Consider the following 15,421-nt stretch of genomic DNA (forward strand, 5'->3'; position numbering starts at 1 on the left):
ATTATCATCATCAGCAAATCTCACAGCTCCAACAACTTGTATAAATTCCACTCCACCAGCTCTTCCATATCATCAGCAAGAAAACACTTATTCCACGGGTACACAGGCAGTGGAAGCTCGCATCCTCTCCAAAAGAAAGCTTGATCAAGGAAGAAGGATACCCGATTCTTACCCAGATATCAGAGATGCTCGCCCCATTCTTATTGACTCCATTTTGCAACAGATCCTCGATGGGAACTGTGCAGTTGGCCACGAAATCATCTGGTGGAATAATGGAATTGTGGTACACAGTTAGTAAAACACTCTCGCCATTCTGCACCTTGGAATCAAAGTCTTCATTCCATGAAGGTTTGACCGTCTTTTGCTTGGTCGTGGTCCTCCCGATATGTTGGTCGTCGACAGTGATGATAATGTACGGGTCTATCACTGTAACTCCCTTCTTCGAGTCTTTCGATGATACGCTGTGCCGGGTGGAGAAATCGGTCGGTTTTAAGTCCACGGCCTCGCACACTCGCATCCGAATAGTACCGTTAAAAACCACCATTTTCACGGCAATTTATCTCCTTCCCGGCGCACCGGTGACAACTGATTCCACTGCTCGGTGAAAATGTAGACCAGGGGGCCGGAGAGCCGGTGAAATTGCTGTAAAAAGCGTCTCTATTTTGGCATATTCATCGCTGACAGATGGGGCAGGCGTAGAGAACCGTCTCGGATAAAGAAAAATTGAGGAAATCTGTTACGCGATCCCACAATGCCCCTGGATGACCTTGCAAATTTTGTTGAACATTAATAATCCAGGCATGCAAATTCTCGGCTGTATAACTCAATTTTCCACCTTTTCGTGAAATTGATTACGTCTGTATCTGGTATCTAAGGAAGAAGTTGTAAATTGAGATTTGTCACGGTTGGTGTTCTTTTGTGTGTGTGGTTGGGCTGGCATTTGTAATGTTAAACGGCAGGTCATGATTGATTTTTAATTTTGGCAAGGAGTCTGATTCTCGCATGTCATCAGCGTATTAAACGGCGACTGCTGCTATTCCTGCTGCACGATCATAACAAACAAAATGGCCGCTTACGTGGGCTCCCTCAGTCGAAGGTAAGGAGTACATTTTTATTTAATTTTTGTTTCAAGTTTGGCGATTACTCATAAAATGAATATCATGTTTCAGTGTCATAGAGTAGACTGTTTAAGCATACAGCTAACCTAACCACCATGGCTGAAAATGAAGGGGAGAAATCTTGCCTGTCTTGAAATGTTTTCTTCTTTTTATTTTTATAATTACGTAATTTTGTTTGCTCAGCTAGCTTAGCCCATTCGCATGAAGTATGAAATGAACCAGGCTTGAGTCATTGCAATTGCATGGATTGTCGTATCAGTGTTAGGAAAAGTTTCCGTATGGCGCCACCACTTTTTCATTCGATATGAAATAACATAGTATCTAATTTACCTCAATGAGATATCCTTTTTTGTAAAAATTAGTGAAAAAGTGGTGGCGCCATATATGGAATGTTATCCCAGTGTTATTTCACCTCAAGATCAAGTACAGTTATTATATTCAACTAGTTGCGATAATCGTAACCCTCCATCCTCCCGACGGTCGGAGACCGGAGGATGGAGGGTTACGATTATCGCAACTAATATTCACCAAGATTAGGCACAGGAAAAGAGAATTGATCTGACAATAGAGAGAGGGTTTTCTCTATGGTTCTGTCAGTGTCATGCTCTTTCAATTTCATGTCTTTTGTCTGACCATAATAAGTTAATAACCAGACCATGCATGGAGCTCGGACGGAGGTACAAAATAAACCTAGTCCTAGGGGATAACTTTCCGTATGGCTCCACCACTTTTTCACTCATTTTTACAATTATTATATTATTATGTATTTATTAATTATTATTATAGGCTATTATTTCATATCGAATGAAAAAGTGGTGGCGCCCTACCGAAACTGTTCCAATCTAGGTTCTGACTTTTGCTGCCAGTGTCAAGAGCTAAAAGAACGACCACTCACTGCTCTCGTAGTGACGTCATTTACCTGGCTGGGGCCAGCCACCAAGTGACCCACTCCACAAGCAGGGCACTGGGGGCTTACCTGGGTGAGCCCCCGGAATGACGTCAAAAGCTATTCAAATGCACTGGGGCAGACCGGGGATGACCCAGGGAAGCTAAACGAGCGCACCCATTATGTTTATTTTATTTTGCCTGGGCATTTGTGAATTATCGTTTATCAAAGCATTAATTAGGGAGGCCACCAACATTAGGGCTGGGTAAATTGCTCAGTGTGTTGATACTTTACTACTTGAGTATAGGCATGTTAATCCAGAGGTCGCAGGTTCAAATCCTGCTTAAAGGATTTGGGTACTTTTTCAAAATGTCCACAGATTTACATTAAACTTACAGGGTTTGAAGATAATGATAGTGGAAAGCTTCCCTTCAAACACTACTAACTAAGGTTGTGTAGTTTTTGAGGAATGAGTAAAACAAGTCACAAAATAGTTTTGGTCTCATGAGACCAAAATTATTTTAGCATGTAAAATCCCCTTAACCAGTTATGATATTATACCAAAACCATAGCATAACTGGTTAATGTGTTTTTACATGCTAAAACTGAGACAAAAATTATTACTTTTACTCATTTCTCAAAAACTACAGCACCTCAGTAAGTAAAATTTCAAGGGAAGCTTTCTAAGTACATATACCCTTTAAGTTAATTAATTTGTCCAACACTAACACTCAGTCTTTGTTTGACTCAAAATTCATTGAAATTGTAAAGTATTAAACTAGTCACTGAGTTCCCTGGTGTGGTTTACTTCTTTGGAACTGTCTTTTTTCAGACTCATTCTGACTTTGGCTTTTGGATAAACAGGAAAGAAGCTGTGAACCTTGTGTGCATGATGATAACTGACTTTAATTTTTCTTTGTAAAATTTCTGGGAAAAAAAACCCAACAGTGATCAAGATTTTTAAATTAAACATTGGGGGGGGGGATTGCAGTTGCTAAGCGGAACCACTTTTTGATAGCCACGATTAGCACCTGCAACTGTATCCATTTGTGTAGTTTGTTTACAGTATCTACTCTTGTTTCCGCTATTCAGGGTCTTCAGAAGTTACCTAAATCTCAATCTGTATCAGGCAAGACAACTCTCAACCAAACCTCAAGCAGAATCAACAGCAAAGGATATAAACATCACTGACAGTTGTGCCAAGGTGAAAATATTATTGTTATTAATTGAATTGTTTGTGTTTAGCTTATTTGTGTGCTTTTTAAAATCATCTCTCTGAAAATGGGCGCTGTCTTGCAAGTAATCTACTCCACAGTATAATATTAGCAAGACAAGTTCTTCAAAGAACATGCTCATTCCCAGCAAGTGGATATATACACATGGTGTTACTGCCGTTGATATTGAACTTGTTGTTTTGAATTTCTTGTTAGCATCTTGCTAAGATCAATGAAGGAAAGCAGCATCTGAGAGTGTCTGTGGAGGGAGGAGGCTGCTCTGGCTTTCAGTGTTTGTTTAACCTGGACTCTGAGCAAAACATTCAGGAAGATGACAGGTATGGAAGAATTTAATATAAATACCAGGTTGGTCAACCTAATTTGGAGGGATGGGTTTAGCTAGGCACAATTTCATGGTTCAAGCTATGCCCCATTTTATGGGTTAACGTATGCCCCATGTCCTGGGTTAAGTCAAGCCCAGTCTCATGGCACTGCTGCAGCCGTAGGCTGACATCGTTCTGTGCTTATACTCACCAGAGTTAGCAGTCTTATTTTATACATGCTGTGTTATGTTTGTGAACAGACCACACACATGCATGCTCTGTGTTGCAGTCAGTGTGGACATTCCTTTTGTAAGGGAAAATCCTATTCTTCATCACTGTAAATAACACTATGTGGGCGTGTGTAGGTCCACATAGTGTTTTAAGTCCCTGCGTGATTCCGACATTTTTTTTCCATAGGTCCACACTTTGGATGTAGCTTTAAAACAGTGTTACATGTATTTACAGTGTTGAAGATTAGCATTTTTCTTAAGTGTACAGAGCAAAGGATGTCCACGCAGTGACTGCAACACCAAGCTGAGTGTGTGGCAATTTGTAAGTCACTGTAGTGTTTAAAGCCATTGGACACTTTCGACTGTTATTCCCCAATTCCATGAAATGCTTTACTTTTTGAGAAAACGTTAAAACAATTATCAATACTCAACGAACAGATTTATGTTAAACACATGTCATGACACGGCGCAACGTGCGAAAAGAAGGGTGGGTTTTCTCGTTATTTTCTCCCGACTCCGTTGACCGATTGAGTCTAAATTTTCACAGGACGTTTGTTATTTTATTAACAAGTTGTGACACACGAAGTGTGGGCCTTTGGACAATACTGTTTACCGATGTTGTGCGGTTGCTTTAAAGTCCCTACATTTTGTGGACCTCTTTTGTTCTCAGATCCTCACTTTGTATGTAGCAATAAAACAAAAATTTACCCTCAAACCATGGGCTTGATTTTAAAAGAAAACAAGAAAAGATTTGTTGTTAATTTTTAAAGAATGGGCCTTCGGTGGGTAAGTCTAGTAGCTTGGGCGCTCATGATTAGTTGTTGGGAATGAGTCAGTTGATTATGATTATTATTATGTTATTTTATTGAGACCACAACTCGTGGCCAAAGAGCCAAATTGCATGTGGCTGTACAGATAAATGTATTATTTTGCCCAATATTGATTAAACTGTGTAAGAGTTGGGATTGGTTGAGCTTTTAGATTGGGTGGTTTTTCGAAATAAAGGTAGGTATGATTGATTTGAAACATCTAATCTACATCCTCACAAAGTTGTATTGAAATAAAGAGCATCTTTCCTCCTGGTGTTTCTAGGATATTTGAGAGAGACGGTGTGAAGGTGATCGTTGATGAGGTGTCACTGGAGTACATCAAAGGAGCCACCGTGGACTACCACGAGGAACTGATCCGCTCTGCCTTCAGGGTCATCAATATACCCATGTCTGAAAACGGCTGCTCATGCGGCGTCTCCTTCTCTCTTAAACTCTAACCCCGAAAACTTTATCAGGAAATCATATATCAACATTGAGGTATGGTTACAGCCAGGGCTCGAATGTGGTGGAAAAACTCCACAAGACTGCAGGCAGGCCTCGAAATTGCTGTGGTGCCCTGTGCTTTTGCTGTGGTGCCCTGGGCTGTTGCTGTGGTGCCCTGTGCTTTTGCTGTGGTGCCCTGGGCTGTTGCTGTGGTGCCCTGTGCTTTTGCTGTGGTGCCCTGTGCTTTTGCTGTGGTGCCCTGTGCTTTTGCTGTGGTGCCCTGTGCTTTTGCTGTGGTGCCCTGTGCAAGGTTCCTGTACAAATTAACATTTCCTCTTCGAGGTGCCCCTTACCAGAAGGAAAATTGCTGTGCCCCTTGAAGAGTGAAGTTCAAGTCCTGCGCAGGGCTTGTAGCTCAAAACGTTTAAGGCTATACAATTTGTTACAAGACCGTAATCAAAATGAGGAGAACACCATCTGCACAGTTTCACAATTGAGCTGTTTGTGGAACAAGTACACAGTAAAGATGTATATCATTTTTCTTAAGGGTAATGCTCAATAGAATTGAAAGATATTGTATTTATCAGTTTAAATTAAAAATGCAGTGAGTTGTTATTATGCAAAAACACAAGACAGCTGGAGATGTACGGTCATATGTAAGTTGACTGGCCCGACCGCTTAAACCATAGGCCTGCGGTCCAGAGTGAATTTTGAGTCCTGCTCATAATGAGTTGACAGTGTTCTCCCTGACGATGGTGGTCCTGCTTTGCTGAAATCTAAAACAAGGAGCCATTCCAACATCTTTATTCCACGTACTGCATCTCTTTGGAACTCCTTGCCTGGTGCATGTTTCCCTCCATCCTACCATCTAGACCTGTTTAAGTGGAATATCAATTACCCTCAGCTCCCCTGAGTTTATTTTTATCTAAAATATTTTCTTCTAGCAGCCCCTTAAAGAGTAAGAGTGGCTTATAGCCTTGCTTGGGGCAAGGGTACTAGTGAAAAGGGCCACAACATGGGGGGGGGGGTCCACAATACCAGCTTGTTGCTGAAAGATATATCCCAGAATTGTTTTGATTTGAAAAATCATTATGTTGTGAGAGAAGACTTATTTCATTTTCCTTTTGGGGTATACATACATGTACTTCATTAGGCCTACTCAAAATAATTGAACGGTGTTTGTCAGACTCAAAGTCAACATTGAACATAACTTGTTTTTTTAATTACACATTTTTGGCTTTATTATTCAATGGAAAAAAATAAAAGACTGCTGGACTTGTCCAGTCGACTGCAGTCACTAAAACTACTGGCCTAGGGACTGTTGACCTGTGAGCCCTCATGTTCCATCATTCGGGCATGTGCAGTTTTGTTTATGACATCACAGAGCATTACATACTGGTTCCCCCCCCCCCCTTAAAAAAAATGAGCATTTCGCTCAAGACTTTTTGGTTAATTATTTGGAAAGTTTATATTTGTGATATTTTAGTAAATTTATCTTTGTTCCACCCAAAATTTATTACATTTTACCAAGTAAGTTATTATACAAGGTTTACATAATAAGAGGGAATACAACTTTATTAAACAATTTGTATGAAATTTACACTTGCTTTAATGTTACAAAAGTCTCATTGTAGATGTTCAATGTGTAATGCTATTCTACAAATAATGTTGTGATTTGCGCCTGTTGCAACATTTTTTACAAATGGGCTGTTTTAAAATACCATTGATTCTCACAGCATGTGATTTTATTACATAGAAGTGGTATAGAGTTTAGTCAAATCTGTGACGTTGAGTAAATACATCTTTTAATGGAAATCTTTTGCATCAAACAACTCACAACACATCATCTAAGAATTCTTGCAGATGTTTTTGTCATTGACATTGAGGGACAAAGAACCCATGTTAACCTTGATCTCCTGGTGTTTTGGGGGCAATAGAACTTGTTTTAACCTCAAGGTGTACCTCTCCATGGTATCTCAATGCTCAAATGTTTCAACTTGGATTAGATTGGTCTTCCTGGCCTTTGGAACTCTTCGGTTAGGGGACAGATGAGTTAATAGAGCAAAAATGTACACATAAAAACAAGTACATTGCACCCATTTCTAATACTGGGTGAAAATTTGTTCTTGCTGTACTCAAATTTCCCCCACTATTTTGCTTGATTGGGAGGGTAGTTGCCCCCTGGGATGGGTCATATGTGTATCTCCATGGCCGAATGGGAAAAAAAAACTTACTCGACCATCTATACCCTAAAAAGTCATGCAACTTCTTAAAAAGCAACTTAGGATAATTAGAGTTATCACATTTTCCTTGTGTTTTTCAAGAAGGCTAAACTCCTTTGGAATTACCACAATTTTCATTCCCAGAGATGGTCAGTTGGTCGAGTGAGGCATCTTCCATTGGTCATGTTAAAACATCAGAAGTGATTGTTGGCTAGTGTTGTGCGTAATCTCGGGATACGATTAAATGTGTAGGCCTACATAAAATATTATTCTCTCTGTTTGTAAAAAGCATTATTTTCAAGTGTGTTTTATTTATTCATTCATGATTTATAATACATTGCAATATTTCTTGTTGTAAATAAATACAATTCAGAATTATATTGGTAATTTTTACACAAAAATCTTTATTTGTAAATTTATTGTCAAAAAAGTATTGTTAAAGGCTCCGGACACTTGGTAATTATCCCAAATAAATATTAGCATAAAACCTTACTTGATGAAGAGTAATGGGGAGAGGTTGATAGTATAAAACATTGTGAGAAATGGCTCCCCCTGAAGTAACGTAGTTTTCGAGAAAGAAGTTATTTTCCACGAATTTGATTTTGAGACCTCGGATTTAGAATTTAAGGTCTCGAAATCAACAATCTGAAAGCACACAACTTCGTGTGACAAGGGTGTTTTTTCTTTCATTATTATCTCGCAACTTTGACGACCAATTGAGCTTAAATTTTCACAGGTTTGTTATGGTATACATGTTGAGATACACCAAGTGAGAAGACTGGTTTTTGACAATTACCAATAGTGTCCAGTGTCTTTAAGATTTGGACTGGGGTGATGATTTGATGTGGGCCACCTTTATGGCAGCAATGGTAAAGCACTGGCAGAACTGGATGATCCTGTTCAGTTGTTAAACTTTATTTCAAGTGAGCACCATTTGGGTAAGGGAGAGGATAGGCATGTCACCCCAACCTAATAACATCAAGGCTGATAAGATCAGATGAAAAGCAAAACTATCATATAAAAAAAGCTGTTTTGTTTTACAATTACCATTTCTTTGTTTTATTCCTTTTAAAAATGAGAACAAGATATTTGCTCTCTTCAACACTTTGGAGCAGTAATATCTGATAATAATTTCTTATTACATTTTCTTATATTTCTTATTACATTATATCCGGCTTAATGTGTATGAAAACAAATTGAAATTGTGTTATTTTCCAAAAGTCCCCTAATATTGAAAGAGAAACGGAGTGATTTTTACGGAGTAATCCTAGGGCGCCCTCATCTGTCCAGTTGAAACCAGTGCAACTTTGTGCAAAATGGAACAGAACAGGGCCGGGAACGCGTGAAATAGATGGATGAATAGACCTTTCTTTTGGTTGGAATGGAAAGCCATAAATGCATATCAACAAGAGATCGCTACTGTTTGTAACAATGTTACACAAATATTCAATCACGGCGTTCATTTTGTGACCCTATCCTCAAGTGGGGCTCTGGGGCTGGCCCGAGGTGCACATGGGTGCACTGACTTCACCACGGGAAGGCTCACGTGGTGGTGACGTGTCTGGGTTTTTTCCTGGTTCGAGGACGAACGTGGGGTAATTGTGTGCCCACGTTCGTCCTGGAAAAAAAATAATATACGCAACATCGGGGTCGACCCAGAGAAGCGCGCTAAACGAACGCACCCATTGTTTACGTAGTTCTGATCATGCGCACTTTGCGGAGAACAATTGATTGACTTGGTAAGTCTGCTGCCACCAAGCGTCCCAAAAGTCCCCCATTATATCCGCGACATCCATAATCGTCCGCACTAGTCGTATTCGTGTTGAGAAATTAGTTATACTTTTACATGGAAAAACAAATCGGTAAAGTGTGTATTGTCCTGTAGCATTTAATTTGTAGTTTTACAAGATATTGGGCCGGTTAAATAAAAACTAGCAATATTGCTTATCATATTAAAAGCACAGCATAAAAAGATCAGGCTCGAGCAATAGGCCTAAATTTCTATTTAATAACATTTACTTGACTGAACACCTTTAATTAATGGTCGTAGGATAGCACAATAGCGGGGTAGATGGAGTATATATTCTGGAGTATAACAATAGCGGGCTATGAACATGGACTCCTAGATCAAGAGTGAGTAATTTAAATACACTGCAAAAGGTCACCTGGTGATAGTAGGTAAATTATGTAACCCCACGAGCATTTACTTAAAGATCCAAGCAATTGCTTTTACTGATAAGTCCGACTATTAATACTAGCACGGCCACCAAGCGCCAGACTGATTACAGATTTTTTTCAAATTACATTTACTTTTCAATAATAACGTTTTGGGGTCAGTTATTTTGGAGAAATCACCCTTTTTCATGTACATGTTTTTTCTGGGAACTGGCAAAAACATTCAAACAGCTGACCTGCGGAAAAATTGAAAAGCGGAAATCTGAAGCCTTCTCCGACTGGTTTTCTAGAGCCTGAAGAAAAAATATACCAATATTTTGATCGGGAATTTATTTAGTGTGGAGTGTGCACCACATTAGAGGGAAGTTACACGTTTAGTAATTGTCAAACACCAGTCTTCTCACTTGGTGTATCCCATTATACGCATAAAACAACAAACCTGTGAACATTTGGGCTCAATCGGTCATCGAAGTTGCGAGAAAATGATGAAACACCCTTGTTGGGCGTGTAGTGTATAGTGTATTATGGAAAACAAACCCGCAACACCGGCATTTAAGTCAATTTTCTCATATTTTCAAACTTCCATTCATAGTTTTGAACGACAATATTTCCATTGAATATTTCCGTCAATTACCAAAGCTAATTATTCAGGCGATCGGGCACAAATAAACACAATATGCCGTGTATATAACGTCATTATGTTGCTTGGCAGTCAATTGTATTGGCAGACTCTTATCAAAATGCAAAGTATAGTGTAGGCCAACCCCTATCATGTACAATATTAATGTTCTTCACATAACAAAATGCAACCCAATCAGCCATGCACTCATTTGTGAGTAAAGAGACAGACTGATGATATTTGTGTTTCTCCTCTCGTTTATGTCAAACGTAGGCTAATATTATTGTTTACTCTAGGGCTCATCATCATTATACGGTTCATCAGTCGCGAAGAATATTGTATGTTCATAACAGCTAGGTTCCCGCTAGCCACCTTCCAAACAATAATCGCATAACTGATTATTGAACCTTCATACAAAGTATAATAGCTTCATCTAAAATCAAAACAACTATCATTGGTAAAAAATCAAAATTAATATTCTTTATCCCCGATGCAAACTTAACATCTCTTGTTAACTATCATTTTAATTGATCTTTATTTGCTCAGCTCTGAATACCCCGACTTAATCATTAATGACCGACTAGTTTCGCCATCATACTCTGCAATGAGCTAAATTTGAGTCCACCGAATCTGTATCTATACCCAATGAATGGTTTGACACGCAAGTGCAGGTGCAAGTTAATGAACACTCCGAATTTTCTGAAACTATTGTTAAATTAGTGTAACTGTCAATATTAAAGCGCTGGATACCTTTTGGTATTGTCAAAGACCAGTATTATCACTATTGTATCCCAACATATGCAATAAAAAAACAGATCTGTGAATGTCGATTCAGTTGGTGAACTTTGTGCTTTCAGATGCATAATTAAACGCTTCAGGCCTGAAGTCTTTAGTTTTGAGAGAAAAATTATCCCTTAAAAAAAATATATCACCCCAGTGGGAGTCGTTTCTCATGTCTCCGTTGCTCGTTAAAAACATGTTTTTATGCTTACAATTATTTTGAGTAATTACCAATAGTGTCCAATTCAACTAGTCAGTTTCCCTTGTGGTTTATTATTTTATATCGGATTATAAAGTTTATACAGTAACTAATCCTCCATGGGTAAGCCTATCCTTCTGAATCACAGGTAAAGTTGTCTCCCGCATTCCGAATTCTACACCGCGGCTGTAGAATAGTATAGCGAGACAACTTCTCAAAGAACAAAATCTACACAACAAAATAAAGTATACCACACGGGGTTGCCGCAAAAATTGATACTTCAACATGCAATGCCCCAAATTACATAATATTATACATTGCAGCCGTTTAAAAACGACATTTTAAATGTGTTTTCATTGACCACTGCTGACTTACATGAGACTATTGGCTAAAGCCACTAAATCATCCAAGTTAGACAGCAAACGGCTGAAGGAGAAGCGTTTTAAAATTATTTAAAAAAAGGTTTCTTCTAACAAAACAGTTGCGGCAGTGAAAGCACCCACCATATACATTAAGATATACATAAACTGACAAACCTGTAGAAGTTTGAGATCGTTTGGCCATATGGGTCATAAGAAAATAGTGAAACCGATTACTCAAATAATTGTTAGCATAAAAACTTACTTGGTAACAAGCAATGGAGAGATATTGGTAGTATAAAACACTGTGAGAAACGGTTCCCTCTGAAGTAACGTAGTTTTCGAGAAAAAAAGTTATATTCCACTAAAATATTAAAATTTTATTTCGAGACCTCAGAAATAGATTTTGAGGTCCCGAAATCAAGCATCTGAAAGTGAAAGCACACAACTTCGTGTGACAAAGGTGTTTTTTCTTCCATTATTATCTTGCAACTTCGACGACCATTTGAGCTCAAATTTTCACAGGTTTGTTATTTTGTGCATTATGTTGAGATACAGCAAGTGAGAAGACTGCTTTTTGACAATTACCAATAGTGTCCAGTGTCTTTAAAGAAAAAAATAAAAATAAAACGCCCACTGAGCGAAAACTCCAAACGGAAAATTAGTTTTAATTATCGTTTAACAAACAATACATTTCAGACAGAAATATGTAAATGGATGTTTTCTACTATCATTATCATTAGATCGTGTAAGTTTTATGTAAATCTGTGATCTCAGACAATTTTTTTTAAAATACTAATTCTGTAATGTTCCTTTAAATGACCACTACTGGCCTTGTTTTGATTATAGGCACAATGTTGATGAACACCCGCAGATAAATGAAATACATTTTTAATGTCAAATTGATTTTAAAAATCATACAATGACCATTAATGTCCATGTAGGTGACGACTGACTGAAATCTTTGCTAGACACAATGCACCAATTTTTATGTGGTATTTTTTTACATGCACAATTTTGTTGAACACCCTAAGATGAATGGAAAAACAATTCTAATGTAAATTTATTTGTATTCATAAAAATGTCTAATGAGTTCCAATAGTGATGACTGACCGAACATTTTCTAGAATCAAATGAAGCAACGGGTCAAGTAAAGTTAGGCGGATTCACTTAAAACTCTGTCTACCCTGATGTTTAAAACCGAACATGAGCTCTTTGATAAGCCCCTACATTATGATGCTGCCACCATCTTGGTCATGTTCCTTGTATCGAATAACAATAATAAATGCTAATAATCATTTTGCAAATAAGAACCAGACTATTTTGTTCTTCCAGCCTCGGTTTGATTACATAGACATCAATGGGTAACAATCAAGATGGCACCATGATTAATGTCTTTATAATGTGATATATATAAGAAACCTTTATTATAAATATTATTATTTCTATTCTAGGTTTCTCGGCCAATTTCAACAAAAAGCAATCAATTTCATTATAACGCTTTCAAATTCACGCGATTTTTCTAGTTTAATTAGATTAGAGTTTCTCTTTCGATATAACTGCATTAAAATTCGTTTTCGTGCATCCATGCATGGTTCCATTATTTTTATTCCGTTTTAAGACTGCAAGATCGCCGTTCTTATGGTTGACATGATACGTTTTAAGACTGCAAGATCGCCGTTCTTATGGTTGACATGATACGTTTTAAGACTGCAAGATCGCCGTTCTTATGGTTGACATGATACGTTTTAAGACTGCAAGATCGCCGTTCTTATGGTTGACATGATACGTTTTAAGACTGCAAGATCGCCGTTCTTATGGTTGACATGATACGTTTTAAGACTGCAAGATCGCCGTTCTTATGGTTGACATGATACCTTTTCGCAATAGATGCAATCAAATTCAGAGTCATATATTATATAACCGATCAGGATTTTGTACTAGATGTTTTTTTTCATGCAATGGATACCACTTTTAACCAACAATACTTTTATTACCAAAATCGGGCTACAAGCGTGAAACATGGGCGCCATCAGGTGCTAAAATTGGGTAATCAACTCAAAAGTGCCGTTGACCCCTTTAAAGAGAGCCCCTTTTTTCAAATCTGGCCCTTTTTGCTAATTTCTCAAACATTAGCATCGAAAGCAGAATGTTACAATCGTAAAGTTGTTCCATCATTGTAAGTTATATGTTAACCTGTAAACATTAATAGTTTTGATATTTAACAGTATTTCTAAAAAATATTTACTTATATATATTTGTTCAACATTTATCATTATTATAGCACATATGTTAAAGTGAGAATGCCTAACGGCAGTCCGTTCTTAAATATTCAGAAGCTATAGATATTACAAACATTATTAAAAGTGCCTAAACTATAATTTAAAAAAATAGTTTTCTCGTGTTGGTTGCGTGTTGATTAAAAAACTATACGATTTAAAAGGAGATTACGATCTTCCAATGTTTACTCAACATAAGAAAAAATATTATTAATAACATAATTGGTTCCGTAGTAATTGTATTCAAGTACTCGCTAAAAATCACAATATCATGACTACAAATTATGCCTATTTCTTAACGAGAGAGCCTTCGTAATCACATTTTAAAGGCAGTGGACACTATTGGTAATTACTTAAAGTAATTTTTAGCACAAAAACTTACTTGGTAACAAGCAATGGAGAGCTGTTGATAGTATAAAACATTGTAAGAAACGGCTCCCTCTGAACAACGCAGTTTTCGAGAAAGAAGCATTTTTCCGCGAATTTGAATTCGAAACCTCAGAATTGGATTTTGAGGTCTCGAAATCAAGCATCTGAAAGCACACAACTTCGTGTGCCAAGGGCGTTTTTCTTCCAATATTATCTCGCAACTTCGACGACCAATTGAGTTCAAATTTTCACAGGTTTGTTATTTTGTGCATGATGTTGGGATACACCAAGTGAGATCACCGGTCTCCGACAGTTACCAATAGTGTCCAGTGCCTTTAACGACTTTTCCACAAGTGTAATATTGTATTACACCCGACCGCTTCTTGAAGTACTTTGACGTATTTTCAATCAATATACGCGGGCTTCATGATACCAATGTTTCGGAATCAGAAGCCTCAGAAATGAGTTAATACTCCGAAGGTGTCAAAGGAACACCATGTCTTGGATCGGACGAGTTGGTCTATAAAAAACGTTTGTAACCGTTTGTTAAAAAAGCATGTGGTTAGAAAAGTGTTGTAAAAAGTAGAATACAATGATCTACACAATTAATATCCATCGAAATTGCGTAGTTTTCCTTTTACGTCTTCGACTAACGCGGTCGGCATTCTGATTGCATTCTGATTCCGGTAAGGATTGTGGCATTCAACCTGGAGGTAAAAAAGATTGTCTTTTATGATTCCTGTCAGGAAATCAAAAAGAAGCCTTGTAACCATGTTGCAATAGGTTTCAATATACCACAATCATTATGAATCTGTGAGGGTTGTGAAATACAAATCTCTCCCCCAATCCGCACCTCGTTATAAATTCAAGAACTCCTTCATCCATATGTACCCCGTATATACCCTCCTCCGTTCCAGATGTACCTCTCAACTAGCCACATAATCACTCGCACTATTAAAGTCATATGGCCACTGCTCGTTCACATATTATTTACCGTCACTCATACTTGCCGCACAACATCAGAACTGCTCTCCAAACGAGAACATGTTCAAACATCTGCTGAAAACTTACCGGTTTACTCATTTATTTTTGTAAAGCGCTTCGGGACTGTTGTGTGAATCGCTATAAAGTGCCGTTATTATTATTATTAGCCTCGTACTATCTTAAAGACAGTGGGCACTTTTGGTAATTACCCAAAATAATTATCAGCATAAAACCTCACTTGGTAACGAGTAATGGGGAGAGGTTGATAGTATAAAACATTATGAGAAACGACTCCCTCTGAAGTAACGTAGTTTTCGAGAAAGAAGTAATTTTCCACGAATTTGATTTCGAGACCTCAAGTTTAGAATTTGAGGTCTCGAAATCAAGCATCTGAAAGCACACATCTTCGGG

General features: G+C 37.9%; 2 protein-coding genes across 3 annotated transcripts in view; one reads left to right on the plus strand and one right to left on the minus strand.

Annotated features, from left to right (window-relative positions):
- Positions 1 to 711, minus strand: part of LOC117288110 (calcium-independent protein kinase C-like) — a 93,182-nt gene extending 92,471 nt beyond the window's left edge. For both annotated transcript variants that reach the window (XM_033768813.1, XM_033768821.1), the window contains exon 1: positions 173 to 711. In XM_033768813.1, coding sequence (XP_033624704.1) covers positions 173 to 544 — 372 coding nt within the window. In that variant the 5' untranslated portion in view covers positions 545 to 711. The remainder of the gene's footprint in view (positions 1 to 172) is intronic.
- Positions 712 to 772: 61 nt separating this feature from the next.
- On the plus strand, positions 773 to 5,183 carry LOC117288126 (iron-sulfur cluster assembly 2 homolog, mitochondrial-like). The gene is made up of 4 exons (XM_033768833.1): positions 773 to 1,096; positions 3,097 to 3,208; positions 3,435 to 3,556; positions 4,864 to 5,183. Exons 1-4 carry the CDS (start codon positions 1,065 to 1,067, stop codon positions 5,036 to 5,038), a joined length of 441 nt encoding a protein of 146 aa, XP_033624724.1. The 5' UTR covers positions 773 to 1,064; the 3' UTR covers positions 5,039 to 5,183.
- The last annotated feature ends 10,238 nt before the right edge of the window (positions 5,184 to 15,421 follow it).

This window comes from Asterias rubens, chromosome 1 (genome assembly GCF_902459465.1).
Source record: "Asterias rubens chromosome 1, eAstRub1.3, whole genome shotgun sequence".
NCBI lineage: Eukaryota > Metazoa > Echinodermata > Asteroidea > Forcipulatida > Asteriidae > Asterias > Asterias rubens.

Bases quoted from the DNA above. Each gene is read 5' to 3' on its own strand.
- LOC117288126 (XM_033768833.1), top strand. From the start codon at position 1,065: ATGGCCGCTTACGTGGGCTCCCTCAGTCGAAG. The intron at 3,209-3,434 runs GTGAAAATATTA...ATTTCTTGTTAG, and splicing joins TCACTGACAGTTGTGCCAAG to CATCTTGCTAAGATCAATGA. The intron at 3,557-4,863 runs GTATGGAAGAAT...TGGTGTTTCTAG, and splicing joins AACATTCAGGAAGATGACAG to GATATTTGAGAGAGACGGTG.